Source organism: Drosophila navojoa, chromosome X (assembly GCF_054131105.1).
Source record: "Drosophila navojoa isolate 15081-1374.11 chromosome X, UAZ_NAV_1.0, whole genome shotgun sequence".
NCBI lineage: Eukaryota > Metazoa > Arthropoda > Insecta > Diptera > Drosophilidae > Drosophila > Drosophila navojoa.
In genome coordinates this window covers 10,167,810-10,181,113 of record NC_142895.1, presented here as the reverse complement: position 1 = coordinate 10,181,113, position 13,304 = coordinate 10,167,810, and the positions used below count along the sequence as shown (strand labels likewise).

At 45.1% G+C, this 13,304-nt stretch overlaps 1 protein-coding gene across 1 annotated transcript; it reads right to left on the bottom strand.

Annotated features, from left to right (window-relative positions):
* Window positions 1–2,284: 2,284 nt before the first annotated feature.
* On the bottom strand, window positions 2,285–13,057 carry LOC115565226 (uncharacterized). Its single transcript, XM_089264386.1, has 5 exons — window positions 12,910–13,057; window positions 5,210–6,777; window positions 4,945–5,097; window positions 3,584–4,282; window positions 2,285–3,511 (listed from the first exon to the last, which is right to left on the bottom strand). The coding sequence occupies exons 1-5, from the start codon at window positions 12,921–12,923 to the stop codon at window positions 3,282–3,284; spliced, it is 2,664 nt and encodes an 887-aa protein (XP_089120512.1). The 5' UTR covers window positions 12,924–13,057; the 3' UTR covers window positions 2,285–3,281.
* Between the last annotated feature and the right edge of the window lie 247 nt (window positions 13,058–13,304).

Below are 13,304 nucleotides of genomic sequence, written 5' to 3'. Positions count from 1 at the left end.
CTTGTCTGACTGCCAACTAGAACGAGAGCCACACAAATAATCCACTCGAGCTGCATGTTGAATTCATTTGCTTGCCTCTCGACGCGCTTGTCTCGCTTTTATATGCCAAGCTCTTAGCGGAGTAGGTGTGAGAGGCAGAAAGAGAGGGAGGGTGATAGGTAGAGGGGCGGAGGGAATGAGATGAACAAACAGATAAATACATATTTCATATTGCAATAGTTGGTCTGGAGTGGGCCAATGTCTTGACATCATTCGGTTCTTATTTGAGCTGCAATAAGGCGGGGGCGTCCCTCTCCCTCGCTCACTACAACTCTCTTTCTCCCTCTCTCTCTCTCTCTCTCTCTCTCTCTCTCTCTTACTCTGTCTAGCAGTAATTGCAACTCGTGTAGCTACTTCATCTGCTTATTGTTATTAGACTGTGCTCTACATTTCTGCTGCTTACGTGACTCGCACGTTGCTCTTACGTAACGTAACGAGCGTGTGCCAGATGCGTTACCAAGCATTACGTCATTTAAAAGCCCCAAATCCGAACATATTGAAAGAGTTATACAGTTGGTATATGTTTTGATAAATATTGAACTTCCATTTCGTTTAGGTCAGATTACGGATCATCTAAGCAGAAGGCGCGTAAGAATTTCACGTAACGTTAACATAACTGATATGCACAATGCTGTGGAAGATTGTAACGTGGTAAAACATAAATAATATGCAGATGGATAATGAGGCAGGTATGGAAGCTCTGACTAAAAATATGCATATATTTTTCATAGAACTTAGTCAAGGCAATCGAATTACGTCTTACTAAGTAGAATATTTGATAAAAATAAAAATCTATATTTTTATATATACATGTGAATTCATTGAGTAGTACTCAAATCTTGTATCAACACGTAAAAATTAAGTTTTATGTAATTAGAAGAGATTTATCTGTAATTTATTAAAGTAAATCTAGAGCAGAGTCATTCCTTTCATTGTGCTCCACTGTGCGCATAGATAATGGGAAATGAAGTCTTGGCAATTTGGTCAGCCTGCTGAAAATGGAGTCAACGTGAAACCTACCCTATTTTGATATCATTGACTCCCTAGTAAATGCCTCAGTGGAGCATAGATATGTATGTATGTATGTATGTACATATAATAGAAGCAGAAGCAGGCATGATTGGCTCTGATTACGATTGGCAACTGAGCTGACTTAGTTATAAATATAAGCCTAGTTTATCTGTTCATCGACGTGTCTGCCCGTTCATCCATTGACCATACCCTTTCCCGTATGTCCATTCGTCTATACGTTGTCGTCTCCATCCGTATATGCATTCTCAGCTCTCCTACACCCATCCGTACTTTGTCATCTGCTCTTCTGCCTTTAGTTGGGGTACTTTTCATACGCCAGTCCAAATGTCTGTTTGCTCGTTAGTTCAGCTCTGGAAATTCTATTGTATATTTGTACATATAACATAATAATATTATATCAAATGATATATTATTATCTATATCGAATGAAGTCGACTTGTCAAGGTGTTTAGGGTATCTGCTAGTCAGGCATTCTCTTACGTCTGTGGCACGCTGTTGCTGGTGGCACGTGCTGCACAAAATAACGGTACATTTCGCTCAATTACTCAACTCACAAGAAGCGCTCAATTTGCGCTCAGCATTCGCGTTCGGCTGCCTCGACACTGCGCACAATCGCAAGTTGGCCAAAAACCGAAGTCGGCCATCATCGAGTGAGTTATTTCGAGTTGAGTGGAGTCAAGTCGAGTCGAGTCGAGTGCATAAATAGGGGGAAATCGAAACCGATGCTGACCGATTGTTTATGAATTGCTAATTTGCCGGCACTTTGGCCCGACTGCAAATGCGAGCCAAATGTTTGCCTCTCCAGGCCAAATGTACGCAGCTCGCACCCAAAGGGCCAATAAATGCACGTGCACGTGTTGATTTCCGCTCGACGGGGACACATTTGGCCAAATGGCGCAATCAATGTGCTTGGCTATTGCCGAGAATCAGGTGGCAACGCTTTCGCCCCCATTGTCGATGCTGCCAACTTGTCTAATAAGCAGCTGCCAATTAGATTCTGTTTCGTATAGGATTTAGCCAAGAAACTCTTGCGAGTCCATCCAGACTTGAATATCGCATATTTGAATAATATACATTATGTATAGCCTCTTTCACAGTGCTAGGGGCTGTCCACTTGTCAACAGGCAAAGACCTTTAAATATAGGTGATCCCGATTTGTTCACAATATTGCTGGAAATTTTTCAACAAATATGTACTTAAATATATTAACGTGTTTTTTTTTTTAAATTTTTTTAATGTTTTATTTAAAAATATATAATTAAGAGTCGTTTGTTTATATTGTATCAAAAAAAAAAAAAGGATTATAAAACATAGTCGAGAGAGCGAGAGTATTGAGGGAGTGGGTATTGTGATATATCTTGGTATTCACATAATTTCATAGGTTTTCATAACTGGGACCCTAAGATCTCTGAAATTGTCATAGATTTAAAATGATGCATCCTATACATACACATATGATATCTGATATATGACATATTTGGTAAATCATGCATTATATCTCATACATCATGTATCATATGTGGTGCATCACTATTATTTATCAGATTCATGACATCTGATCTATTATATATCATAGGCCATATATAATTATGTATTTCATTTCATAGATCATATTCAACTTAAGTTTCTAGAAGTGGCGTTTCGCTTTTGCTTCACATTTTCTTTTATTTGTTTCTTTATTCGTTTTGGTGACTTTTCGTGTTCTTCTTTTTGTCAGTTTTCGCAAAGAGAGTGTGGGGCAACTTAAATAATATTTCAATATTTTACTTTAATTATTGTATGTGTAAAAAGCTAATTGCGTTTTAAGAACAGAACAAAAAAGTCGGGCAGGGAGCGGGAGCCCATGCAAAATATTTGTAGTACGAGAGAAACATTTCGCAAATGGGGGATAAATTGGAGGAATTATTATCGCTGGCTCTGGATGGTGCGAGCCATCCAATTAGGAGGATAAGCGGCAAATGAAAGAGCTAGTTCTAGAGGGCAGAGAAAGAGGGTGAGGCGATTGGCAGGCGCAAATGGCGGGGCAAGAGGTTGGGATATATATAGGGAATTAGGGAACAGGATTTGGGGCAACTGCCACATCCGTTGCAAACTTTCATTTCCGCCTTCTGGCAGTGGCTGTGGCCATGGCAGTGGGAGTGGCAGGGGAAGTGGGCCGTGCCACGGCTCCTGCGGCTCCTGCTGCTTGCGCTGTGTCATTTGAGGGGGCTTTACAGTATGGTGCCTGGCTTTCGCAGGGGCAGGCGACGACGCTGGCCAAGCAGTCCCAAGCCGCGCGCCTGCTGCTTGGTGGTTGCCTCCGCAGCCTCTGTGGTTTCCTGCTCCTTGGCCGCATCGCCGGCAGCTTCGTCCGAGCTGGTTGCTGCGGACGCCGACTGTTCCTCCTTGCCGGACTGCTCGCCGGACGCATCGGCGCCGTCGCCGCTCTCAGCGGGCGCCTCTGTAAAAGTGGAAAAAGGCGAATCAGGTTGAGTGAAAGCTGCTATGTATATTGGAGCTATCTGCGCCCTACCTGTGGTTGAGGTAGCCGCTGCGCCCAAATGCAGACGGCGCTTGGCCAGCAGCGGATTGATTTTGCGCGGTGCTGTTGCAACGGGAGATGTGCCAGCAGCTGCGCCTGGAGCAGCGGCGGCTGCCCTGGGCTTGGCCGCGTCAGTCTTGTGCAGCGCATTGAGGCGCGGTCGGTTCTTGAGGCGATTCAAGCCGGACACGGGTCCAGCGTGGTTGGCCGCTTGATCGCCCTCGTCAGTCTTCTCGGCGGCCGAGTCGCTGCCACCGTCCGCTCCCTCGGTGCCCTTCACGTCGTTGTGATGGCTGCTGCTGTCGGCCGCCGAGTCCTCGGCCGCCTCCTTGGGCGCCTCCGTGGTGGCGCCGGCGCGTCCCAGCTTGCCGCGTGGCAGCAGTCGGTTGCCGCCGGCGCGATGCAAGTTGAAGCGAGACGGACGCACGGGCTCGGCCGCAGGCGCTGCTGCCTTGCTCTCTGCATCGGTGGCCTCCTCAGCGCCAGCTCCGTCGGCGGCGGGCGCTTTCGTTGTGGTGGTGCGACTGCGTCCGCGCAGATTCAGGCCGGGACGATTGCGCAGTGTGCTGCGGGCCGTTGTGCTGCTGGGCGCGGCGTCCGCGGAGCTGGCATCGCTGCCGCCCTCCTCAGCGCCGGCGGGCTTCTCGGTGGTGGTTGTGCTGGCTCCTCGCAGATTGAAGCGGTTGCGTGCTGCAAGATGGAAGCGAGATGTGGTTTAGTTTTATGCTAGCTAGAACTATGTGAATTGTGAACTAGTTCAGTGAACTGCAACTGGAATGGACTCTGGTAGCTCATTCTATAGAATGAACCGATGAACTACCAAATGAGCTGAACTAGTTCAGTAAACTGTAACTAGAATGAACTCTGGTAGCTCATTCTATAGAATGAACCGGTGAACTAGCAAATGAGCTGAACTAGTTCAGTAAACTGCAACTGGAATGGACTCTGGTAGCTGATTCGATAGAATGAGCCGATTAACTAGCAAATGAGCTGAACTAGTTCAGTAAACTGCAACTGGAATGGACTCTAGTAGCTGATTCTAGTTCAGTAAACTGCAACAGGAATTGACTGTATCCGCTGACTCATCAAGATTATCTACTGAATTAGCTCTGCCATCAAGAACTAGAGCTCGTCCAATAATCTAAATTGGTCATAAATAATGCTCCCAACACTAGTTCACTGATCCGCAACTGCAGCTTTGTTTACAAGTCGGTTTACGGTTCTACGATCAGCAGCAGGGAATTTGCTTTCCAGTCGAGCTGACTCGTTCTTTGATCCACTGAACTAATTCAGTTACTTAATAGTATCAACAGAGTAGCTTAGGAAATCCAATTTCGCATCTTTGAACTTACGTCTGCCACGTGCAAAGCCGGAGCTAACGGGCTTCACCTCCTTCGTGGCTACGATTTCCTCCTCGGCAGCGGGCTCGGCGGCGTGCTCAGGGCTGGCGGTGGTGCGGGCACCAGGGCGGGAACGTCCGCCAATTGAGGGACGTGAGAAGCGATCTGTGAAGAGAAATCGATTAGTGAATGCCTCTAACTAGGGTTGCATTACAAATGAACCAGTTCTGGTTCCTTCTGAAGCCTAACTCCAACTTGTATACCACTGCACACTTACTTCGGCCAGTTTTGGTGGGTTCCGTGGGCGTTGACTCGGTGGTTGTGGTGGTGGTGCTGCTGCCTTGGCTGTCGCGCAGCTTGAACCGATTGCGTCCAGCCAGACTGTTGAGACCCGCCCGTCTGCCGTACAAGGATGGGGCCGCAGTCGTTGTTGTTGTCGTTGTGGTGGTGGGTGCCTCTGTGGTGGTTGTGGTGGTTGTCGTTGTTGTTGTGGTCGTCGTCGTTGTCGAGGACAGCTCATCCTGCAGCGTGGTCAGGCCCGCATCGTCGCTGTCGGTGCTGGCGGTGTCGGGACTCAGCGTGGTTTCGTCATTCATATCCGCTGAGGTGGTCTCATCGTTGTTGAGATTCTCGTTGGTGAGTATGGCATAGAGATCAAGTGCGGCCTTCTCCATGGATGGTGTCGTCTGCTCGGCCTCATCGTCTAGCTTGGCCGTGATATCACGCTCCTCCTCCTGCTTGGCGGCTGCGGCGGCCGCAGCTGCAGCAGCAGCGGCTGCCTGCTCCTGCTCGACGGCAATCACGGGCTTCAGCTCCTTGTCGCCGTTGCGTGAGCCCTTCAGCTGCTTCTCGTCAGTGTTGAAGGTCTCGCTGTCGACCAGCTCCAGGCTGGGTCGCTTCACGCTGATCTTCTTGCGCTCGGCGGCCGTCTCCAGCGAATCCAGCGCCGGCGTTGGCTGCACATCGATGTTCTTGCCACGGCTGGGGAAGCGCGTGTTCACGGGCAGACGCTCCGCCTCGATGTCCTCGCTGTTGTCGGGGCTGACGGCGTTCGAGGCCCTGCCCTTGGCCTTGCCGCTCTGCAGGCTGTTCTCGCTGGGCGTGGCCGGGGTGCTGCGATCGATGTTGGAATAACGGGTCTTGCCGCGCGTCTCGGGCGTGAGGTCTGCGGGCGCCTCGACGGCAGCGGGCGCATCGATGGCTGCCTTCGGCTTGCTATCGGCATCCTCGTCCTCCTCATAGTAGTAGACATACTCGTACTCGTAGTCCTGGCCGTTGGGTCCCTTCTTGATCTCGATGCGCGACTTCTTGTTGGTCTCGCTGCCAGCGCCGTCCAGCGCAAAGTTCTGATTGACGAAGTCGTCGTGCGGATCGACCACCATGTCATCATCCAGATTGTCTATCTTCTTGGCCGCCGTTGCCTGTGTGGTTAGCTGCAGGGCGGGCTGCTCTGTGACGCCAGCGCCGCTGCTCTTCAGCGCCAGCTCGGCGAGCGCTGCTTGCTCGATTTCGCGCCGCACTTCGGCCAGCTCCTCCTCCTCGATGGCGCGCTTGGCCTCGATGCTCTTCATGACGTCCTCGTTGATGAGCGCACTGAGCACTGGATTCAGCTCGGGCCGCTCCTTGGTAGCCAGCAAATTCATGGAGTAGTCAGCCGTGTCTGTGGCCCGAATGCTGATCCTGTGCGCCGTGTGGAAACCCTCATCGTTCAACGCATTCGCCTCCGGCACCTTGTGCGCTGTCTCGAACCCGCTTGTCGCCGGCGCATTCGATTCAAGCTTCTCTGATGCGCCCACAGCCAGCTCCTCGCCGGCCACCAGTAGCGCCAGGCAGCCCATTAGACAACTGTAAAAGATGAGGGAATTGAGCATTAGTTGAATATTATCGAAATTCCCCGACTTTTCTCTATACAAATATATAGGGCCAGAGATGGTGGTTCCTACACCCTAAAGAAGGTCTTATAGACTGATCAAGACTTTACATTGGAGGAGTGGAAAGTGTTTAAGGCTAAGTGTGAAGCTATTATATAAAGTAGAGCATGGGGATGACTCGTTCTAAAAGAAGCTCATGGTATTTATCAAGCTGAAGCAAGCCCGAATAAAAATAATAGGACAGGAAAAAGGGGCCAAGCAGTAGAGACTCGAGTGGGGCAAGACTGAAATCTAATGACTGTGGGACAAAGTAAAAGGAAAATGTTAAAAGGTTTTGATACAGACCAAGAAAAAGAGACCAATGGACACAATGCAGAGGAGATCAAAGAGGCATGAAAGAGATAAGACTCAGCAGTAGTTTCGATAGATCATACGCTTAAAAGTAAATACCAAGATATTTCGACTAAGAAGTAAATAATATCGCTAAACAAAGACTTGTTTGTGTTACGTAACTAATTGGATAAACATGAACTTTAACAAACGAACGTCCAAGCTTTAATTGGCCAGCCCTTGATCTAGTTTCCCATTAAGATATACACACACGACTTCTCTGCATCTAAGTCTAAAGCTATAATCAAATTTGATCATAATTGGCTCATTTGAGCAAACAACGCCCAATATGAAGACAGAGAGAGAGAGAGAGAGAGAGAGAGAGAGAGAGAGAAACGATGCAAACAAAAGAAAAGATTGGTGTGGCTTACGGTCCAAGTGCTGATTGATTTGGCTTAGCCCAAGATCATCGCGTGCTTTTAATGACTGATCATGTTTGGGGCCATAGACGAAGAGTCTTTGTGCTGCATCATTTGCTGTTGTTGTCTGAGTCTCGAAATACCTTTCACAATTTCATTAGCCATGCTGTCTGGCAGGCACAACGTTTACCAACTGTGATCGCGATCATACTCTCCCTATCCCCTGCACCCCCTCTCTCTTTCTCACTCTCTCTCTTTCTCTCACTCTATGTCGATGTATCTGTGGTGTTGCGCATGCGATCGCCTTGTCTAACGGACGGATCTTGGTTCGTTGTTCGTGCAATTGCAGCAATAGTTCATTGGGCTTTGCGAATCCGCATTGCAATGCACTCAACATACAAAATGGATAGGTAAACAGTTGGAAAATGCTAATCAAGTAAAGAGTGAGAGGCGAAAGCGACAAAGGTGAGAGAGAGAGAGAGAGAGAGAGAGGTAGGGAGAGCCAGAGAATGCTCAAGGCAAACCACCTAAAGTGAAGTGACCAGAGGGCGAATCCGGCAGGAATCTGTTGAATGTGAGTGTGTTCAAATGTGAACTGGAACCGGTTCCCTGCCATAGGTGTTAACCCATTTCGATTACGATTTCAATTTCGATTTCGTTCGTAGAAACCAGACGCCAAAGCCGGCAAACAGCTCGAGACGACGCCATGCGATATTTAAAGAGCAGACGACGGGTCGGATCGATATATATATATGTGTGTGTGTGTGTGTGTGTATGACAGATATATGGCTCTACCCTCTGCACGCTCTTGACGATAACTTTTAACATTTTGAATTATGTGCAGTTGGCATCGCGTTGTTTGAAGCCGTTCGCTTAACATTTTTGAATTTTTTTTCAGTTTTTTGTGTTTCACTCAAACAAGTTTCGACAATAACAGCAACAGCAACAGCGGCAACAGCGGCAGCAACAGCAGCAGCAACAGCTCGTTGTAAAGGTAGACAACTTCAACTTATTTTAATTGCAACAGCAGCAACAATCAAAGGCAGCCCAAATAGCCCAAGCGACGGCAACAATGCTGCCCAAGAAAAGTTATAATTATGTCTGCACACATCACACTGCAAATTGTTTGGAAGACCGCAAGAAGGGAATGGGCCGAAGCGAGGGGCGAGAGGGCGAGAGGGAGATGGGGCAGGTGGTCCAAAAGCAAAAGTAAAAATTTTGCGTTTCTCGATTGCTTTTGCTTTTTTCTTAGGGCAGTTGTCCGACTTCTTGGCCATGTTATGCTTGAGGTGACAAAGCGCACAGCGCACCTCTCTCAGCAGCAGCAGCAGCAGCAGCAGCAGCAGCAGCAGCAGCAGCGGCACAAGTGTGCAATAATTTGGCAAAGGCACAGTGGTACGACACATGTGCTCACTGTGTGGCATGAGCATGCCCAAAAGGGGAAATACGTAACTGTACATCCGCTGCAATGCGCGAGTTGTGCTTGCTGAGCATAGCGAGACTCTAATAACGGCTTGAGGGAAATGAGGCAAATTATGAAGCCATCAATTACGATATATAAAGAGTGAGTGATTGAAGCGTTAAAGTATATGTGATTCATCACAAAATGGATAGATAACTAATACAGATTACTAACATCTTAAAATGGTATCTATATGCTAATTGATTGCTTAATAAGGGCGCTAATTGTGTCTTATATAATATATATACGATTTCAATGAACGATGCCGAAGACGAAATGATTTTTTAGAAAATGTTTTCAACTTGAATTTCGTTATTATTTTATTTCAATATGAAGTAAACATATTAATAAAGCCATGTTAATTTCGAAATTAATTTTTATTTATTTTTTTAATTATATATTATTTTCTAAAGAATGCATTTTAAATAGATGTACGATTTTCAGTGACGCCCACTGTATGTATATAAATTTATATGTCTATTGCTTGACTTTGTCGGCTTCCCTCATCTCTCTCTCTCTCTCGCTCTCTCTTCCCATCTATTTGTCATATGCCTTTCGATTTACTGCAAGGCTGACCACGCCCCTTTATGTATAATTGCATTCACTTTCACTTCCGCTTCAATATTCTACTTTATAGAAATATTTTCAATTCGAATTACTTTTTGCTCGCTCAAGGAACTGAGAAATTTTCTGGCATATTCTATTGGCCTTGCCCCACTGTCTCTGACAATGTCAGAGAGCACTTAACAAAGTGCTGTGAATGTGAATGACTGATTAACTGCCTACAAGTGTGTGTTTGCATGTGTGTGTGTGTGTGTGTGTGTGTGTGTGTGTGTGTGTGTCAAGTAACGGGGCACTGAGCACTATTAATGTAAGTGTGTTTAGGGGTACTCGTCGTTGGGCCCAGGCGAATGTGCAATTGACTAACTGAATGCCTGAGTGAATGGACGAATGAGTGTGTGAGTGAGTGTGTGTGCGAGTGAGTGTTTGAATGTATGACTTTATGAATGCGCCAGCCGTTACAGACACAGGCCACAGTCTTAGCTCCATTGTCTTCTTCGAGCCCGTTTTGGAAAGGCCAATTGCCAATTGCCGATTGCAGCGGGCAGAGGCAGGAGGCGTGCGGGGGCGGTGCCGGTTGCTCAGCTGTCTTAGCGGGTGTGGCATGCAATTTGTATTTCACATTTGGCAATTCCAAATGTGTGTGTGTTTTTTTTTTCGCTTAAGCCGCTGCGCATGCGTTTTGGCGGTTTCTTTTTGGCCATTTGATGCGGCGGCTGCGTTGGCGGCGGCTGTCGATGTGTGCTGCATATGTGTGCGTGTGTGTGTATTTTATAGACGCCACTTGGAGGCCACTGACGTCGCGACAAGCGCTGGAAGCGCACTGATGCATACAACAACAACAACAACAATAACAAACAGCAGAGCCATGAAATGTAAAATAAGTTTGGTTTGGGTTTCTTCTGCTGCTGCTGCTGCTGCTGTTGCATTATTGGCTGTGTCGGTTTGGCCAAAAGGTTTTTGACTTTTTTCGCTTTCGGCCATGTTGTCTGCCTGACGATGTGACCTTTTGTCACGCCTGCGTGCGAGCGAGACAGAGCCACACTCCGTCCGCCTTGGCTTCGTAATTAGCTGAGGCCTTTGGCCTGTCCACGCTGCCGCGCTGCAGTCATATTAAATTGATTGACTAACTGACTGACTGACTAACTGACTGACTAACTAGCTGATTGACTAGCTGTCTGTCTCTCCGTCCGTCTGTCTGTCTGTCTTGCAGCCAACAGCAAAAACTTGTTCAACCAAGGCCAACAATCTGCATGCCAAATTCATGAGCTGTTTTCACTGTGCAACAGAGAGAGAGACAGAGAGAGAGAGAGAGAGAGAGAGAGAGAGAGAGAGAGAGAGAGAGAGAGAGAGAGAGAGGGAGGGAGAGACACATGCACAGCCTTGCCACAGCATCTTCTGAAATTTTTATGCCCTGCTTACATTGTGAGCACACATGACATGCGGACTAGGGAAGGCAGGGCACTGCCGCTCCATCATAAGCCGGATGGATTAGCTAAAGCTTCAAACATTGTTGTGCACAGTTTAACCATGTGTATGTGTGCATGTGTATGTGTGTGTGCAAACAGCCACTCTGGCCAGTCAGGCTGTTAAAAGCAGCTCCTGCAGCCAATAGCTGAGGTGCGGAATGCAGCCAGCCATAAACTTGGTCAAACGCTGCGTATACGCAATGTGCTCAAACGATTGTGAAGGTGTGCATAAAAGAGTATGTGTGTGTGCGTGTGTGTAGAGGCGTGTCTCGGCCATCGCTTGTAGCTGTGAATTACCAAAAGCTATTTAAGGCAAAGTTCGTCTAATGGACAAACGCTAAAAAACATATAAAAATTGAACTTCATTATTTGTTCGAACCAAAGTTTTGATTGCTTTTGTAAGAGTTTCTCGCACGCTTTATCTTCTTATCTTTAAAAATTATGATAAATCAAATTTGTAGTTATCATATTGAAGGTCGTTTGCTTTTAGTCTTTGACTAGCTACTCAACAAAAAAACGAAAAAGAAAAGAAAACAAAAAAGTATTTCATATTAAATGAATACATAAATATATGATTATTTTAATTTGAACAACATTTGAAAGATAAACCTGTTGTTAACCTTGTCGAGGGCATGGCTTTGTATTTATATGCAATTAAATTACGAAACGTATGCATGCATAATTAGATGCAGGCCCATAAGAAATGTATATTTGAAGTTTTGCATATTTTAGCTAGCCTCAGCTCGGGCCCACATAGTTGAGCATTTGCCAGAGTAAGGCTTATCAGATTTGGTACAGACATATCTGAGCGCATGAGATAGCTATCTACGTCAAGGTCGACTGAATAAATACCTTGAGCTGTGACCTAACTACATGAACTGAGCTTGGAGCAGAGCTAGGGCTATCGAATTTAATATATGTATATAAGAGCACATCAGAAAGAGATTTAAGTACTGAGCACATGAGTACTGAATCTGCAGTATATATGTATATTTGTGTACTAACTGTGTGAACTGAGCATTGGGTGGAGTTAGGCTTATCTAGGCTAGGCTGGATCAATTGTCTTTGTCAGACAATGCTGTAGACTCATATGAAATCATCTTTCACATATTCAGTACTCTGCATGCGCGTGTATGTGTAGCTGTGCATGCGTGTCGATGATGAGCCCTATTAAAGGGACAATTGGCTAAAACCTTTTTAATGAATATTAAATGATTATCCATTTCATCCATTAAACCATGACCTCTGGCCCTTTGATATATTAATATTCAACTTTTTTATTACTTTTAATATTCAATATTTTATGTTTTTTTTTTTAATGCTTTAACTGAGTTGCCTTACTTGCATGATATTTATATGTTTGTCACATTTTTACGTATTTTGAAGGGACAAATGTACTATGCATGTATGTATGTGTGTATGTATGGGCATGTCCATTAAACAATCTACTGTCGAGTGCAGCTATACGTAATGCTGTGTAGGTTATTCCCTTTGCTGTACTCAAATGATCTGCGCTCAAGATTGACTACCGATCTTCTTCAATACTACCCTAAAATTTTATAAGACTACGTATATATAGGTTATTGCCGGCCAAATATATAATTCAAATTATTCAACGTAATAACAATATATGTTAAAATTTTACAGAATATTACTGCATAAATACGACATATTAAAAATTAAATTCAAGCTCAAGTATAAAATAAAAAAATAAAAATATTCAAGCTCATATTGAAAACATGAAAAAATGAAAGATTAAAGTTTATGTACGTAATAAAAAGGAAGCAAAAAAGCTACCGCAACATGGGAAGTATGTATATTAAATAATATGTAAATGCTTCTTCTTCTCTTCTTTTCATACTCACATTTTGAGCAGCATTTTGATTTCTGTTGTTGTTGTTGTTGTTGATGTTGATGTTGTTGGTGTTGGCACCTGCTGCAGCTATTTTTTTTTTATTGAATGTTGATTGTTGTTGTTGTTAATTATTTAATTTACACTGCTGAAAGTCAAATGTTCAACTATACAAAAAAAAAAAAAAGAAAAAAAAGCAATTAAAAAAAATTAAATTTGATTTTTGCCTCGAACTTAAATGCAACATTGGCCATCAATTGTTGTTGTTTATTTGTTGATTTATTTACTCGGTAGTGGTTGTTGTTGTTGTTCTTGTTGTTGTTACTATTCACATGGTTGCACTTTCACTTTTCACATTTTTTGTTGTTTGTTTTTTTTTTATTTCTTGTTATTGAGCACAAAAATCAA